General features: G+C 35.6%; 2 protein-coding genes across 3 annotated transcripts in view; one reads left to right on the top strand and one right to left on the bottom strand.

Moving 5' to 3' along the window:
- Nucleotides 1-476: 476 nt before the first annotated feature.
- LOC113227017 lies at nucleotides 477-2456 on the top strand. The gene is made up of 2 exons (XM_026459875.1): nucleotides 477-950; nucleotides 1713-2456. Exons 1-2 carry the CDS (start codon nucleotides 509-511, stop codon nucleotides 2243-2245), a joined length of 975 nt encoding a protein of 324 aa, XP_026315660.1. The 5' UTR covers nucleotides 477-508; the 3' UTR covers nucleotides 2246-2456.
- Nucleotides 2457-2807: 351 nt separating this feature from the next.
- LOC113227182 (stearoyl-CoA desaturase 5-like) overlaps nucleotides 2808-12326 on the bottom strand; it is a 51662-nt gene continuing 42143 nt past the window's right edge. Inside the window, exons 4-8 of one of the 2 annotated variants that reach the window (XM_026460067.1) lie at nucleotides 12138-12300; nucleotides 10272-10445; nucleotides 9420-9605; nucleotides 5442-5602; nucleotides 2808-3425 (exon numbers count right to left, since the gene is read on the bottom strand). In XM_026460067.1, the coding sequence (XP_026315852.1) occupies nucleotides 3214-3425; nucleotides 5442-5602; nucleotides 9420-9605; nucleotides 10272-10445; nucleotides 12138-12300 (896 nt within the window). In that variant the 3' untranslated portion in view covers nucleotides 2808-3213. The remainder of the gene's footprint in view (nucleotides 3426-5441; nucleotides 5603-9419; nucleotides 9606-10271; nucleotides 10446-12137; nucleotides 12301-12326) is intronic. The other variant, XM_026460065.1, reaches the window with a different exon arrangement.

Raw genomic sequence — 12326 nt, 5'->3', positions numbered from 1 at the left:
GTTACGAGAACCAAATACGTACATGCAAAGAAAGCGCACAGACAATAAGTTTTTTTTGTAATAAGCATGTTAATTTTTATGAATTCATTACGTAATCTGTAATCTCTACATAAAGCAATAAATTGCATCTTTTGTAAGTCATTTCAAATCTCATAATTTTACGTATTTACGAAATTGAGTGCAATATCGAGTTCTTAGGTTTTCGCTCCGGTAACCGTCCTCGCAAAATATACTTGTAGTAACCTTTTTTTAATTCAAATTTTGGGTAGGACGGGATTATAAAAAAAAAGAAATTTGGATAGTAGGTATAGGTACTATAAACAATTTGCTCTATCAAAGTACGTAACCATGCAAATCATGTTCAAGTTATGTTGACGCGGTTACGATTTGTTTAAGCAAAGCATTTTCGCAGTCAATGCCATGAACCGCAAAAGCGGTGGAGCGTCCCTTCCATTTTAAAGGAGAATTGTGGTGTGGGCTGCGTGGTACGTTCAGTCCAGCGACAGCGATGCGTGCGCTCGCCGCGATCGTCGCGTTTATGGTGTGCTCGTGCTGCCTGCACGCGTTCGCCGCCTCATCACATCTAGACCTTCCTCGCGCGCTCCTCTCGACCCTCGGCATCAAAGAACAAGGTCCAGCGCATCGACTCCTTTCCTGTGGACAAACCCTCGGCATAACAAAATGTTTTAACGCTCTAAGTGTTTGGCGGGCCGAACATGCTATAGAAGCTTTAAAAACAGGACGAGCAGTGCAATTTGACGCGACTGAAGATGTGAGACGATTCCCCTGGGAACAGTACAGCAACAGTTCTGATGAACAGCTTTACTCCCAGTTATGTGATGGCGCCGAGAAGCTCCTTCAATATCGTTCGTTATTGCTCTCATTACCTGGTTATTCTTTAGAATTAGAATCAAAAGGGAATGGCACTCTGAATGTCGATATTTTGAAAAGTAAGTTTAGAAAGTAACATTCAATTTTATAAATTTATCATACCTAGTTATTTAATTAGGAGACTCGTAGCTCAAGTATAATCTATTTTGAGCTTCCGCCTCCCAACCTTTTGCCTATGATAGTTGTAGTACCTGTACTACATGGTGTACATGATGGCAGAAAATAAACGATTTTTATGATATTTATATTGATAAAATGATATTTCAAGCGGAAATATTAAAAGCTTTCTTTTGTTTAACTCTATATAAACGAAAATTTGTCCAAAAATAAGCTTATTAAAAAAGAATTCATAAATTTTGAAAACAATTTAAGTAGCTATATGACGATTGAAATTGAGATACCTTCTCCTCCTTGGGAAAGAATTCGTCCAGGAAAGTAGTGCCATCTTACCTATTCTCCCGCCAAGCAGTAATGTGAGCATTACTACGTTTGGATTAGGGTGAGGGTGTAGGTGAAATTACAGGCACATGGGACTTGTCAACTTATGTCTCAAGGTGACGGGTTCAGTGGCAGTGCCCATAAATTTTTTGCGATTTAAAGTTCTGAATGGCACTGCAACTGTTATGGATAGGCGTGTCACTTACCACCAGTCACACGACGTGTTCTACCGCCACTTAATATTATAAAAAAAATAATTACATTATAGCAACGCGTGAATTTAACATTCCTTTATTCGAAAGTAGTGCATCTTAGCACCGTCACGGATACATTTGGTAGCTTTTTATTTTATTTCTTTTCTAACAACGATAACTTTCTTCCAGATGATGACATCGGCAGCGGCAGAGATTCGATGAAAAAATTACAAAAGCAGTTCTATAATGTTTTACCACTGTTATTGCTTCCTGGCCTTATAATGTCGGCTATATTACCTTTTGTTTTACCAGCGCTCAAACTAATGACTGTCGGCGTGGGAATGATTAATAATATGGCCCTCTCGGGAGCAGTTTTCACGCTCTTAAGAAACAACGCTTTTAGCGATAAATATGAACACAAGATTATTTACGTAAACGAAGGCTATAAGAACGAAAAAATATCGCCTATTCACCTGCACGACGACAGTCAATTTGAAGAAATTGAAATGCCTATAGAGTTCAGCGGAAGTAATGTGAAAGGCGTTTTGGCAACCACAGACGATTTAGTGGAGATACCTACAAACGCTGACTTTATCAATCAGTATTATGGAAATGAGGGCATGGAGTTAGTAAGACGCAGCCAAATAACGCCTGAAAAAGTAAAGACACCTGGAAACATGAGAGTACCTGAAAGAGTGAACCGAAGAAAGAGCAGAGTTTGATTGCCAAAATCCTTGCCTGATTAAATTTAAGTGTCGCTAGTCTATTGTCTGTTATTTATTTGTAAAAAAGTTTGTCAATTGTACCTTGAACCTATTGCTGCCCGTCGAATTATCGATTATTATTATGTAATGCGTATTATTTAATTCGAATAATAAAGCAAATTAAATTGTAAATAAAAGATATTAAGTTATAACTTCCTTTGATTTCAAAATAAGCAGGAGTATTAAATGAAAATTAAATTAATTTTTTTTTTTCAATTGTTATTCGCATTCTCATTCTGTCAACAAATTAAGGTATTATGACATATTTATCAAAATGGGGATAAACAGAAAGGAATTGAAAAGAAAATTTCACTTAAGTAAGTACGAAGTTTTAATAAATTAGAACCTTAACAATACATGTACCTACTTAGTAAATACCGAACAATAAATTAAGAATAACTTACAAAACCACTACTGTTTAATTGACTATATTATTACAGAATAAACTACAAATACTCTAACAGTCACCGTCCTCACAATTTGGGACATATTACAATACAATAAGTCAAAAAAGTATTTACACGTCTTTCTAATAACTAAAGAAACTTATGTTAACAACACAACTTTCTATATTACTTCAATAATTCACCAAGATAGAGCTAAAACCTTAAATATCTTTGTATGAATGGTCTTAGTAAAAATTAATATAAATTGAGGAATACATCCAGTCCCACTAATGCCGTTAAAAATCTGTGTGCCGGAAGTTTACCTGTCAAGATAACTTTAATATTGTTTTTTTTTCTCCAAAGTCAGAGTCATTCTGATAACAGTTTAAGAGCAAGTAATTTATCTAGAAAGTTACACTTTATTTATACGTGTAGGTGTGAATGATATTGAATGATTCTGGAGGAAAAATCAGAAGTAATGCAAAGAAGAAACACTAACGGGAAAAGTGGAACTAGACGGTGAATGAAAGTACACTATTGTTATTCAGATTTGCTATGAACTATTTCCGCAAGTTGCCGTTCCTCGTCAGGCAAGTCTTTATCGTCCCAGCCCCACACCGGATTTTCGGGGTGGTGGTGATCGTCTTCCGCATGCTCCACTTTCTTGTCAAGTGGATGGGACCCGTCACCTGTTCGTGTGACTCGTTTCTTGATCATGTCAACTGACACAGTCTTCAGTTCGTATGCTAAACCTGAAAGAAAAATATGCATATATGAAAAGACTGAGCGATATCTATGTGCCTTACATTGTATTGCTTTGATCACTCATATGTGCTGCGGACGTTTAGGCTGATGGAGTCACTTTCTCAGCAAAATTTCAAAATGGGTAACGTTGGCATTGTAATTTTTTTTAATGTGATATTCATCAGGAAGTGATAGAAATATGTTGATGTAATATGAATTATATAGACGGCTCAGAGAGTGTACGCTAAAAGTAAGGCATTTGGTGAGGATTGGGAAAGCGAGTCCTGGTAAACCAATTTAGGGTTTCAAGGGTATTTAGGGTTTAAATCCTGGTTATGTCCTAACATTTAGATTCACAACTCAAGTATGCTTAATGCGCATTTAGGGAATGATCTAACTATCTCACGCATTAAACTCATTTATGAAACTCACTACAGCAACAATTTGCTTCCGAGAAATTACGAAAAAAAAAATTCGCATGCAAGATCTGATTAAAATTTCAGTAAGGCGGCAGAAATCGATATGTTCACAATGTGTCTTAGGTATTCTTAATTACGGATTTTATGCAAGAAAAGAATAACTAATGAATGTAAATTATGAAGACTGGTTTTCACTTTAGAAGAGTTATTGATACCTTGTAATTACAATTTGCAAGTCGGTTTACTCTCCATCGTCTGGAAATGGAGGGGATGTAGTAATAATAGCTCGACTTAAACTGTATTATTGTGTAGAATAATTATGCTATATTGACGATTAGTATTAATCATTAGCATTAGTAATTGTAAAAATGTAAGTTGAATATGAAATAAGCTTGTTGAGGATAACTTTCCGTGTGTAATACGGTGGCAATTTTTAGGTACTGATAACATCGACTTTGAATAAAATATTCTTAATTGTATTGGACTCATATTATAGAGTAAAGGTATTGTAGACCCGATATAGCTAACACAAAACATCGATAAGAATTTTATTGAGTTGAATGTCATTTATTTTGTGTTTACTGCAAAACAAGACTGTATAAAAAGGTCAGTAATAAAAATTAACCATATAAAACTAAATCACGAATACCATAAAATGTCGTTACAGGTTCAGGGTTATTTTATGTAGTCGATGTGTGTACGTAAAATAACGCTTAATCAAAAACCACTTTTTTAAGTACATAATCGATAAATATGTTGCTACATTCTCTGGTTCTAAACGTACAATGATAAAATATTTACCACCAAAAGAAAATGTTCCCTACCACCATGATGTTTCCCTTATTTTTTAAAAAAAATAGCAATGGAAATGATATCTACAACTCTCACAAGAAACCATTGAAATATTATATAGGTAACGCTTGCGTTTACTTAAGGGTGAAAGATTTTTTATTTTTATTTTATAGATTGTTTTATTCAGTAATTTATATACATGTAAAAGGACTTTTAAAGGTGTTTTGTTTACATTCACCTTGAATTTTAAGTCACTCATATATGTATAACATATTGACCCAGTCACAAGTATATATATTTACTGCTTATTATACAATAATGAAACCTGTCATGTACTCGAATTAATACAAAAAAGGTCTTGCTAGTACGGTCAATCGAATTTCATCCAAACCCATATGAACCAAGCTACGGGAAATAACAATAATTAATAAGCTATAACAATGTTAAGGTCACGTTGAATCAATTTCTGCATGACCCCAAACAAGTTTCACCTATTATGGGAACAGCTCTGCTCTTCCGTACTAAATGCCAGTTATTCGATCAATATGTATGGAAAAAAACGTATTAATTTACAGTACACGGCAAGTATAAGTTGATAAAAAATTTACCCAAATTTCCGCGAATTAAATTTCTCAATTTGTCGTCCTCATTTTTACAATTTGATTTTGTTTAATTTGTTTTAGTAAAAGCGAATAACAATCCGAGTAATAATAATATAAAAATAAATATAAGATTTCCCTTGATTCATAGAAATGACGTGGCATTACATAGGTAAACTTAACAAAAATGTCAAGAGAAGGTCAAGTCACCTACCGAGTTTAGCGGCTAAATCAATTAAGCCTGTAGATAAGTTGGTGCTATAGTCTCCCAGTTCCGCTGCTTTGTAGTCCCAAGGGAAGACATGGTGATAGTTATGCCAGCCTTCGCCAAACGCGCAAATTGCCACCGCCTTGTTGTCTGTTGCACCAATATACCTGAAACATCAGTTTGCTATTTAAACACTTGCAGGCGTTTAGCAGAATGAATTCTCCAAATTGACTCAGACTAATACAAATGAATATAAGTTGGCAGCTACAAAATTCCTATGGCCAATACGACATAAATATTATACAGATTTTTTTTGTTCGAATGTTACTTTATTTCATCATCATCCAATTTAAAGGTAAGACTCTTGTCGGTGTTTAATATGATTTAGATAAATAAAATACTACATACATGCACTACGGATAATTGTGAAAATAGGAAATGAAAACGTTTTTTCGAATCTAAATCGCATATATTAGTTTTTTTCAACTGACCATGAACCGTGACCCGTAAAGGACCCGAAACGTTTGTTTGTTTAAAAAACAAATAAACGCATTTTAGATCAGAAAAATAGTTTCAATTCCAATAAGCATCAATCGCGAAAACCTAGGAATTGATTTAGTAGGTAAGTAAATGCATTCAAAAGTCTATCAGAACTCGGGTGTTATGTTAACTTTAATTTATATAATCTCAGTACAGAGTACTAAAAAAACCGACCTCAAAAGTCATTCATCCCCTAGTTTGCCATCCTTAGAAGTGTTACGCCCTCTTTCCAAAAAAGAATCATCAAAAACGGTTCACAAATTATCGCGAACCATACATACAAAAAAACGTACTGTCGAATTAAGAACGTCCTTTTTTGAAGCCGGTTAAAAATGTACATAAGTTCGTGCGTCCACCGCGACGACTCCCACCCCCGTGCTGCACAGAATTTATTACCTTTTAGAGCGATCTATTTAAATATTTATTTTTGTATGAAAATAAAACCTAAAGAAGTTGTATGAAAAGGGTAGTTGATATATGTGAGACTCGAGAGTTGTGTCAGGATAGAGTAAAGTGGCGTTCCGTGGTCTCTGCCTACCCCTTCTGTGGGACTAGGCCGTGAGCTTATGTATGTATGTATGTACACACACTGCGCAAACAACGTTTATTTATCAGTCACATGAATTATCTGGGTCATGCTAATAGGCACTCTACATGGTGATGGCTGACCGCGATTGATGGAACGGTTACTTTCTCCAGCGCATTTTTACATTATTCGATAACTGTTGTATGAATGAATAGTATTTTGTAGAGTTGAGCAAATAAATAGGTAAAGCGTCACTAAAAAAGGCGAAAGTTGAAAAAAGCTAACAATGATGTAGAATTTGTGAAATTATCATTGTTCTCATTCTCTGTACGTTTAAAGAGGACAACAATATTAGAGATCTGTCAAGTTAAAAAGGTTAAGAATGTTGGAATTATAGAAATCGTCACAATTTTCACTCTCAACAAAAGGCAAATAATATCGATTGTACGATACCTACCTTATGCGAATATATTGCTTTTACTGACACATCGAGTATACAACGAGAAATAGAGACGAAATAAGTGCCATACATTCCTGATAACTTATCAGTGATACATCACTTATAAATATCAACTCTCACTGAAATATAGACAGCGCCAACAACTGATCTGTGTGTACGTCTCCGTATATTCCAAAAATATTCTGTATTTATTATAATAAAGATAATATCTCTAACAATTGCATGCTGTTCCATTCGGTGGTGTGGGGAAAAACAGCAAAACGTCTAATTACAAAACAAACGAAATCAAATTTAATCGGTAATTAAATATTAAATATGTAATTCTGCAATTTTCGTCCATTATAGCAAAACTCAAGTTAACTGGTCGAAGTGAAACAATTGACCACGACACCCGTCAATTGTTTCGAATTTGGGCTGGCCAATCGGAGCGCAGTTGTCACAGTAATTACACGGCAGAATAGTTTCTAGACAAATTAAATGACATTTCGTCTTTATTTCTGGTTATATACTCGATGTACTGACATTAAGATACAATCGCTCTCTAGTGACACAATCTATTGATATTATTGAATATCGTGATGTTTTTACTACTATGAATTCATAATGCTTCTTGTGAAATAACTCCAGTAGTTTGTTATCAAAGATCGGACACGAAGAATAAATCCTTCACCCTGACAGGACTCAAACTAGCGACTGCGCCGAACCTGGGCCATTCGTAAGACCTACTGACTCAATCTGTAGCTCAGTTTGTAGTGCGGTGGCCCTGATTTAACACAGTCGCAGGTTCGAGCCGAAAGAAATTATAGTGAATGATAACTCGCCAAACGATTTCCAACTAATAAAAAACGCTAACAAGATGTAGCCCAAAACTTGAAAGGGATATTGCGTACCTCCAAGTATGAATGCCGAATATCTTTTGACTAGAAGTACGTCACTTTTGGCTGTAGGAAACTACTAACAAAGTTTTTTACTGTTATTGAATTTGGAATTAAACCATGTTGTTTTTTTTAAAATGTAAGTGCGTATTTGACCTGGATCTCACCTAATGGAAGGTATATCTTTCCCGTCTTGATATATGGCTTTAAGATATACACAGGATTACTTTTAAAATACTAACAACCTCGCAGGACTATATATTACTAACATCATAAACAACAACTTCTGTTCCATGACTTATTACAAAACAATAAATTTACCAAAAATCATTATTTAACATTTTTGTTGCACTTTTGCCGTTGGCATTGGGCCGTTTTTTTTTCGAAAATTCGGCTGAAAATGCGGTTACGGTCAATGGATTACGCTATCGAGAGATGTTATCAACTCAATTTTGGCCTATTTCAGCAAGACGATGCCACAAATCACACAGCCACCGAAACAATGAATTTATTGCAAACCAAATTTCCCGATCGCATAATTTCACGAAATTCAGTCGTTAAGTGGCCAGCTCGATCATGTGATTCAACACCACTGGATTCTTTTTTATAGGGTTATGTTAAACACAGGGTCTATACGGAGCTAATTGAATCGATTGCAGCCTTAAAACTCAAAATTCGTGACGTGATTAACGAAATGGACCCACCATTTTGTCAAAAAGTGGTTAAAACTTTTATGAAAGAACATGGACATTTATCAAATATTATTTTTCATTCAGATTTGCCAAACCTTACTTTTTGTAATATAATAAAAGTTTGAATCAGTGTCATCTAAATTTATTACTTTATTTTGATTTACAAAACAAAGTTCGTGTTGAAAAACCTAATACGCGTGGCAAATTTCAACTAAAACTTGCTCACAATTTGCAAATTGCAACATTGTATCAAAATTTTTAACTCTCGATAAATCAACGTTACTTTCTAATTGACAGTCGAAAATAGGACCGTACCAGCAATTGCTTTTTGGGTAATATATTTAGGGTTGCAGGGTAGACTAGTTATTTTTGGTTAGAAATGTGAAAATGGAATTCTTTATCTGTTTCGACAACAAATCTGGAAAGATAATTGTATAGTGCAATGGCCATATTTTTTAGCAAAATAGTTTCAAATGGTGATATATTGGGTACATATTTCTTCCAAGGAACTGAACTATTGTTACTTTCATTTATGTTCATGTTATTTTACACAATGGCACTATAAGTACACTTGTTTATACTTATGGATTTACTTATTTTGCACGAAAATCCTACGTAATTATAGATTTGATGTCAGGGGAGATCGCGTATAAACTGCATAGACTTTAGAAAATTTTGTTCTGAGAAGTTCAGAAATAAAGATACGCCCGTCCTATCCGTGCAGGATGACAGCAGCGCATCCTTTTTGTTTGACACCTGTGAGGTTGGACTTGTTGTCTACGCGACACCGACAAGTAATAGATTTTACATAGTTTCGTATCCTATTTTTTATAAATAATTAAAGGAAGAAAGAAAACAAATTAGGTATAAAAAAAAATTAAAATAACTTACTTGTCGTAAGGTTTGTTGCCCCAAACATGGGCAGCGGAATTGACAAGCCAGGTGAAATGAAGTGTTATGGTATAGCGGGTGATAGCTGCGGCATACCAGGACACCCATGGGTCCTCACCCCATGCGTAAATAGGTACCGCTGCTGGTAGAATGAAGCAGAATAGAGGTACCGCTGCCATGTACGTTCTGTCATGTAGGAAAATATTTCTATGAGATAACCATAAATAAAATATAAAATTACATTTCATAACATATTCTCCAAAAGTCGGGCCGGATCTAAAGATAGTATTTAAATTATCATTCACACGTGGAGAGCATCATGATGCTGCCCGGCGAGACGGCGCGGTCTCTAGATAACGTTGACATTGAAGTGAAGTTTGTAACACAGAACTTTTAAAAATAAAATGTAAATCTCATGGTGTAATAGGTCAACACCTGTTATACCACGATATTTGCTTATGTTATCAATAAAATTGCAAGGGTTCAAATTAAATTAATCACTGTCATATTCTGCTTAATTTAGTACATCTTGTGTAAAATATAACAGCCATGGTAGCCTTGACAAAAAAAGGTCGAAACCGATCTCGCACCTCTGAGTTTCGAAATTTAATTTGAATGAGCTTTTCGGTGAAGAAAAAAATAATAATAAGAAAAGCATCGCGACGAAACCTGCACGTCGAAGAATGTTCACGCCTCGGGAAACTTATGAAGTCCCCTACCCACATTGGAACTGCGTGGTGGACTATGACTTGTTACCCTCGCCTGAAAGGAAACCCGTGCCCAGCAGCGGGACGTATAAATGGGTTGATGGTGATGATGACGATGATATGTAAAATAGTATTATTGACTTACTTTTTTTGGAACATGACAATAGGGTCCTTTTCCAAGTCGGACATGTCAACATTTGCGCCTTTCTCGAAGACTTCCTTGTGCTTGCGAACCATTAGCCAGCCCATGTGGGAGAAGAAGAACCCTCTACGAGCATTGTGAGGATCGGCATCTGTCTCAGTATACTTATGATGTACTCTGCAATTATAAAATAAAATCCACAGCTACAATCTTACATCAAAGAAAATCACAGTAATATATAATCACAATAACTATAAAATGTTGACAGGACATTAATATACATGATTTAAAAAATGTCGAATTTAAGTTTCTATACAATACATAAATCGTTTTTAGGACGTTGTTAGTTTTTATTATTCTAGAATTGCAATTGCAAATGGATTACGATATTTGGCATAATTTTGATTGTCCGGTCTCTCCTAGCATACGCTTAGCATAATCGTCATTGGATGAATATTTGTATTGCATTAAACCGATGTATTGTGCAACTATCAAATAATAATTAGATTGAATTTTCAATAGCTTATAAACAAAACATTTATTCATAATTTCACTTTAATAATTTTATACAACTCAAAGATTACTTACCATAACTTCATGTTGATAATTAACCAAAAGATAAATTAGCGTAATGATCATGTCGCCTAAGTTTACAGTATATTGATCGGATAGCATCAGCATCACCATTGATCAAGTTGCTATGATTGAAGTGAAGACGATACGCTATATGTTGGCATTGTACGCGGAAGGGATAGATTTAGATTATACGTATGGAAACCATAAATCAGGTCGGTGGAAGGTCTCCCGTTTTAAAAATAATTAATGAAAACTAAATACCTCCTTTATTATGATAGTAAGTGATGGGGCGAACGAGTCGTGCGCCTGATGGAAAGCGACACTCCTGTCCATAACAGTTCCAATGCTGCTCAGTGCTATTATCTAATGTGCACTTCCACTGCGCCCGTCACCTTGAGACATAAGTTCCATGTGCCTGTAATTTCACCAGCTCTTTCAAAGCCGGAACGCAGTAATACTCACACTACTGCTTGGTGGCAGAAATAAGTAAGGTAGCAGTACTTCCCTGGACGAACTCTTTCACGAGCTCTACTGCTACTAAAATAGAGTAATTAGTATATATAACCTAACCATTTTTATGAATTTAAATCTCAAGTGGCTACTGCTTTTAGTAAAAAGTTTTAGCTAGCTTAGTGTTGTGATTGTACTAATTACACAATACCACACGTTGATAGCAAAGTATTATAATATTTTTTGCATGTTTGTAACCTTGCTCGCATCATACGATTTGCTGCATGCTTGCATGCTATATGTGTTGTTGCACATAGTAGCAGTATATTATTGAGTAGCAGTAGAGCTCCTTGTGAAAGAGTTCGTCCAGGGAAGTACTGCCATCTTACCCATTTGTGCCGTCAAGCAGTAAAGTCAGCATTACTGTGTTTCTGTTTTGAAAGGCAAGGGTGCTGGTGAAATTACAGGCACATGGGACTTGTCAACTTATATCTCAGGGTGACGGGCGCAGAGGCAGTGCCCCTCAGATCTTTGCGATTTAAAGCTTTGAGTGGCACTGCAACTGTTATTGACAGGCGCGTAGCTTATCATCAGGCGCACGACTTGTTCGTCCCGTAACTTGGTATCATAAAAAAAAACATTGCTTTGCTTTATTCAGAAAAGTTATACAATTAAAGATGGAACCTATTTCGTGTTAGGTATTTGGTTAGGTATCACGACAAAAAAGGTAGATAGGTAGGTAGGTATTAGGTCTGTTGGTAGAGGATTTATGATAAAGCAACAAGATTGTTATAGCAACAAGGAGAAACAAAAGCTTGCCAGCCTAATATTTTATGATCTTACCTATGATCTCGCACCCATTCATAGATATGGTTTTGGAAAGCCATGGTTTGCAGTAAGGCCAGGATCACACGTAGTGGCCAACGCGCCTTATACGCTCGATGTGCCCACAGCCGATGTGCGCCCGCGGTTACACCCATACCGGACAACGCAGAAAATAATATCGCTGAAAAATAAACAAACATCACTATA

This window comes from Hyposmocoma kahamanoa, unplaced genomic scaffold (genome assembly GCF_003589595.1).
Source record: "Hyposmocoma kahamanoa isolate Upper Pololo Valley unplaced genomic scaffold, ASM358959v1 202, whole genome shotgun sequence".
Taxonomy (NCBI): domain Eukaryota; kingdom Metazoa; phylum Arthropoda; class Insecta; order Lepidoptera; family Cosmopterigidae; genus Hyposmocoma; species Hyposmocoma kahamanoa.
This window is presented reverse-complemented; position numbering and strand designations above follow the sequence as displayed.

What these genes read in the sequence shown, in the direction of transcription:
- LOC113227017 (XM_026459875.1), top strand. Translation starts at nt 509, where the DNA reads ATGCGTGCGCTCGCCGCGATCGTCGCGTTTATGGTGTGCTCGTGCTGC. An exon ending in GAATGTCGATATTTTGAAAA is followed by an intron (nt 951 to 1,712) that starts GTAAGTTTAGAA and finishes ACTTTCTTCCAG; the next exon opens with ATGATGACATCGGCAGCGGC.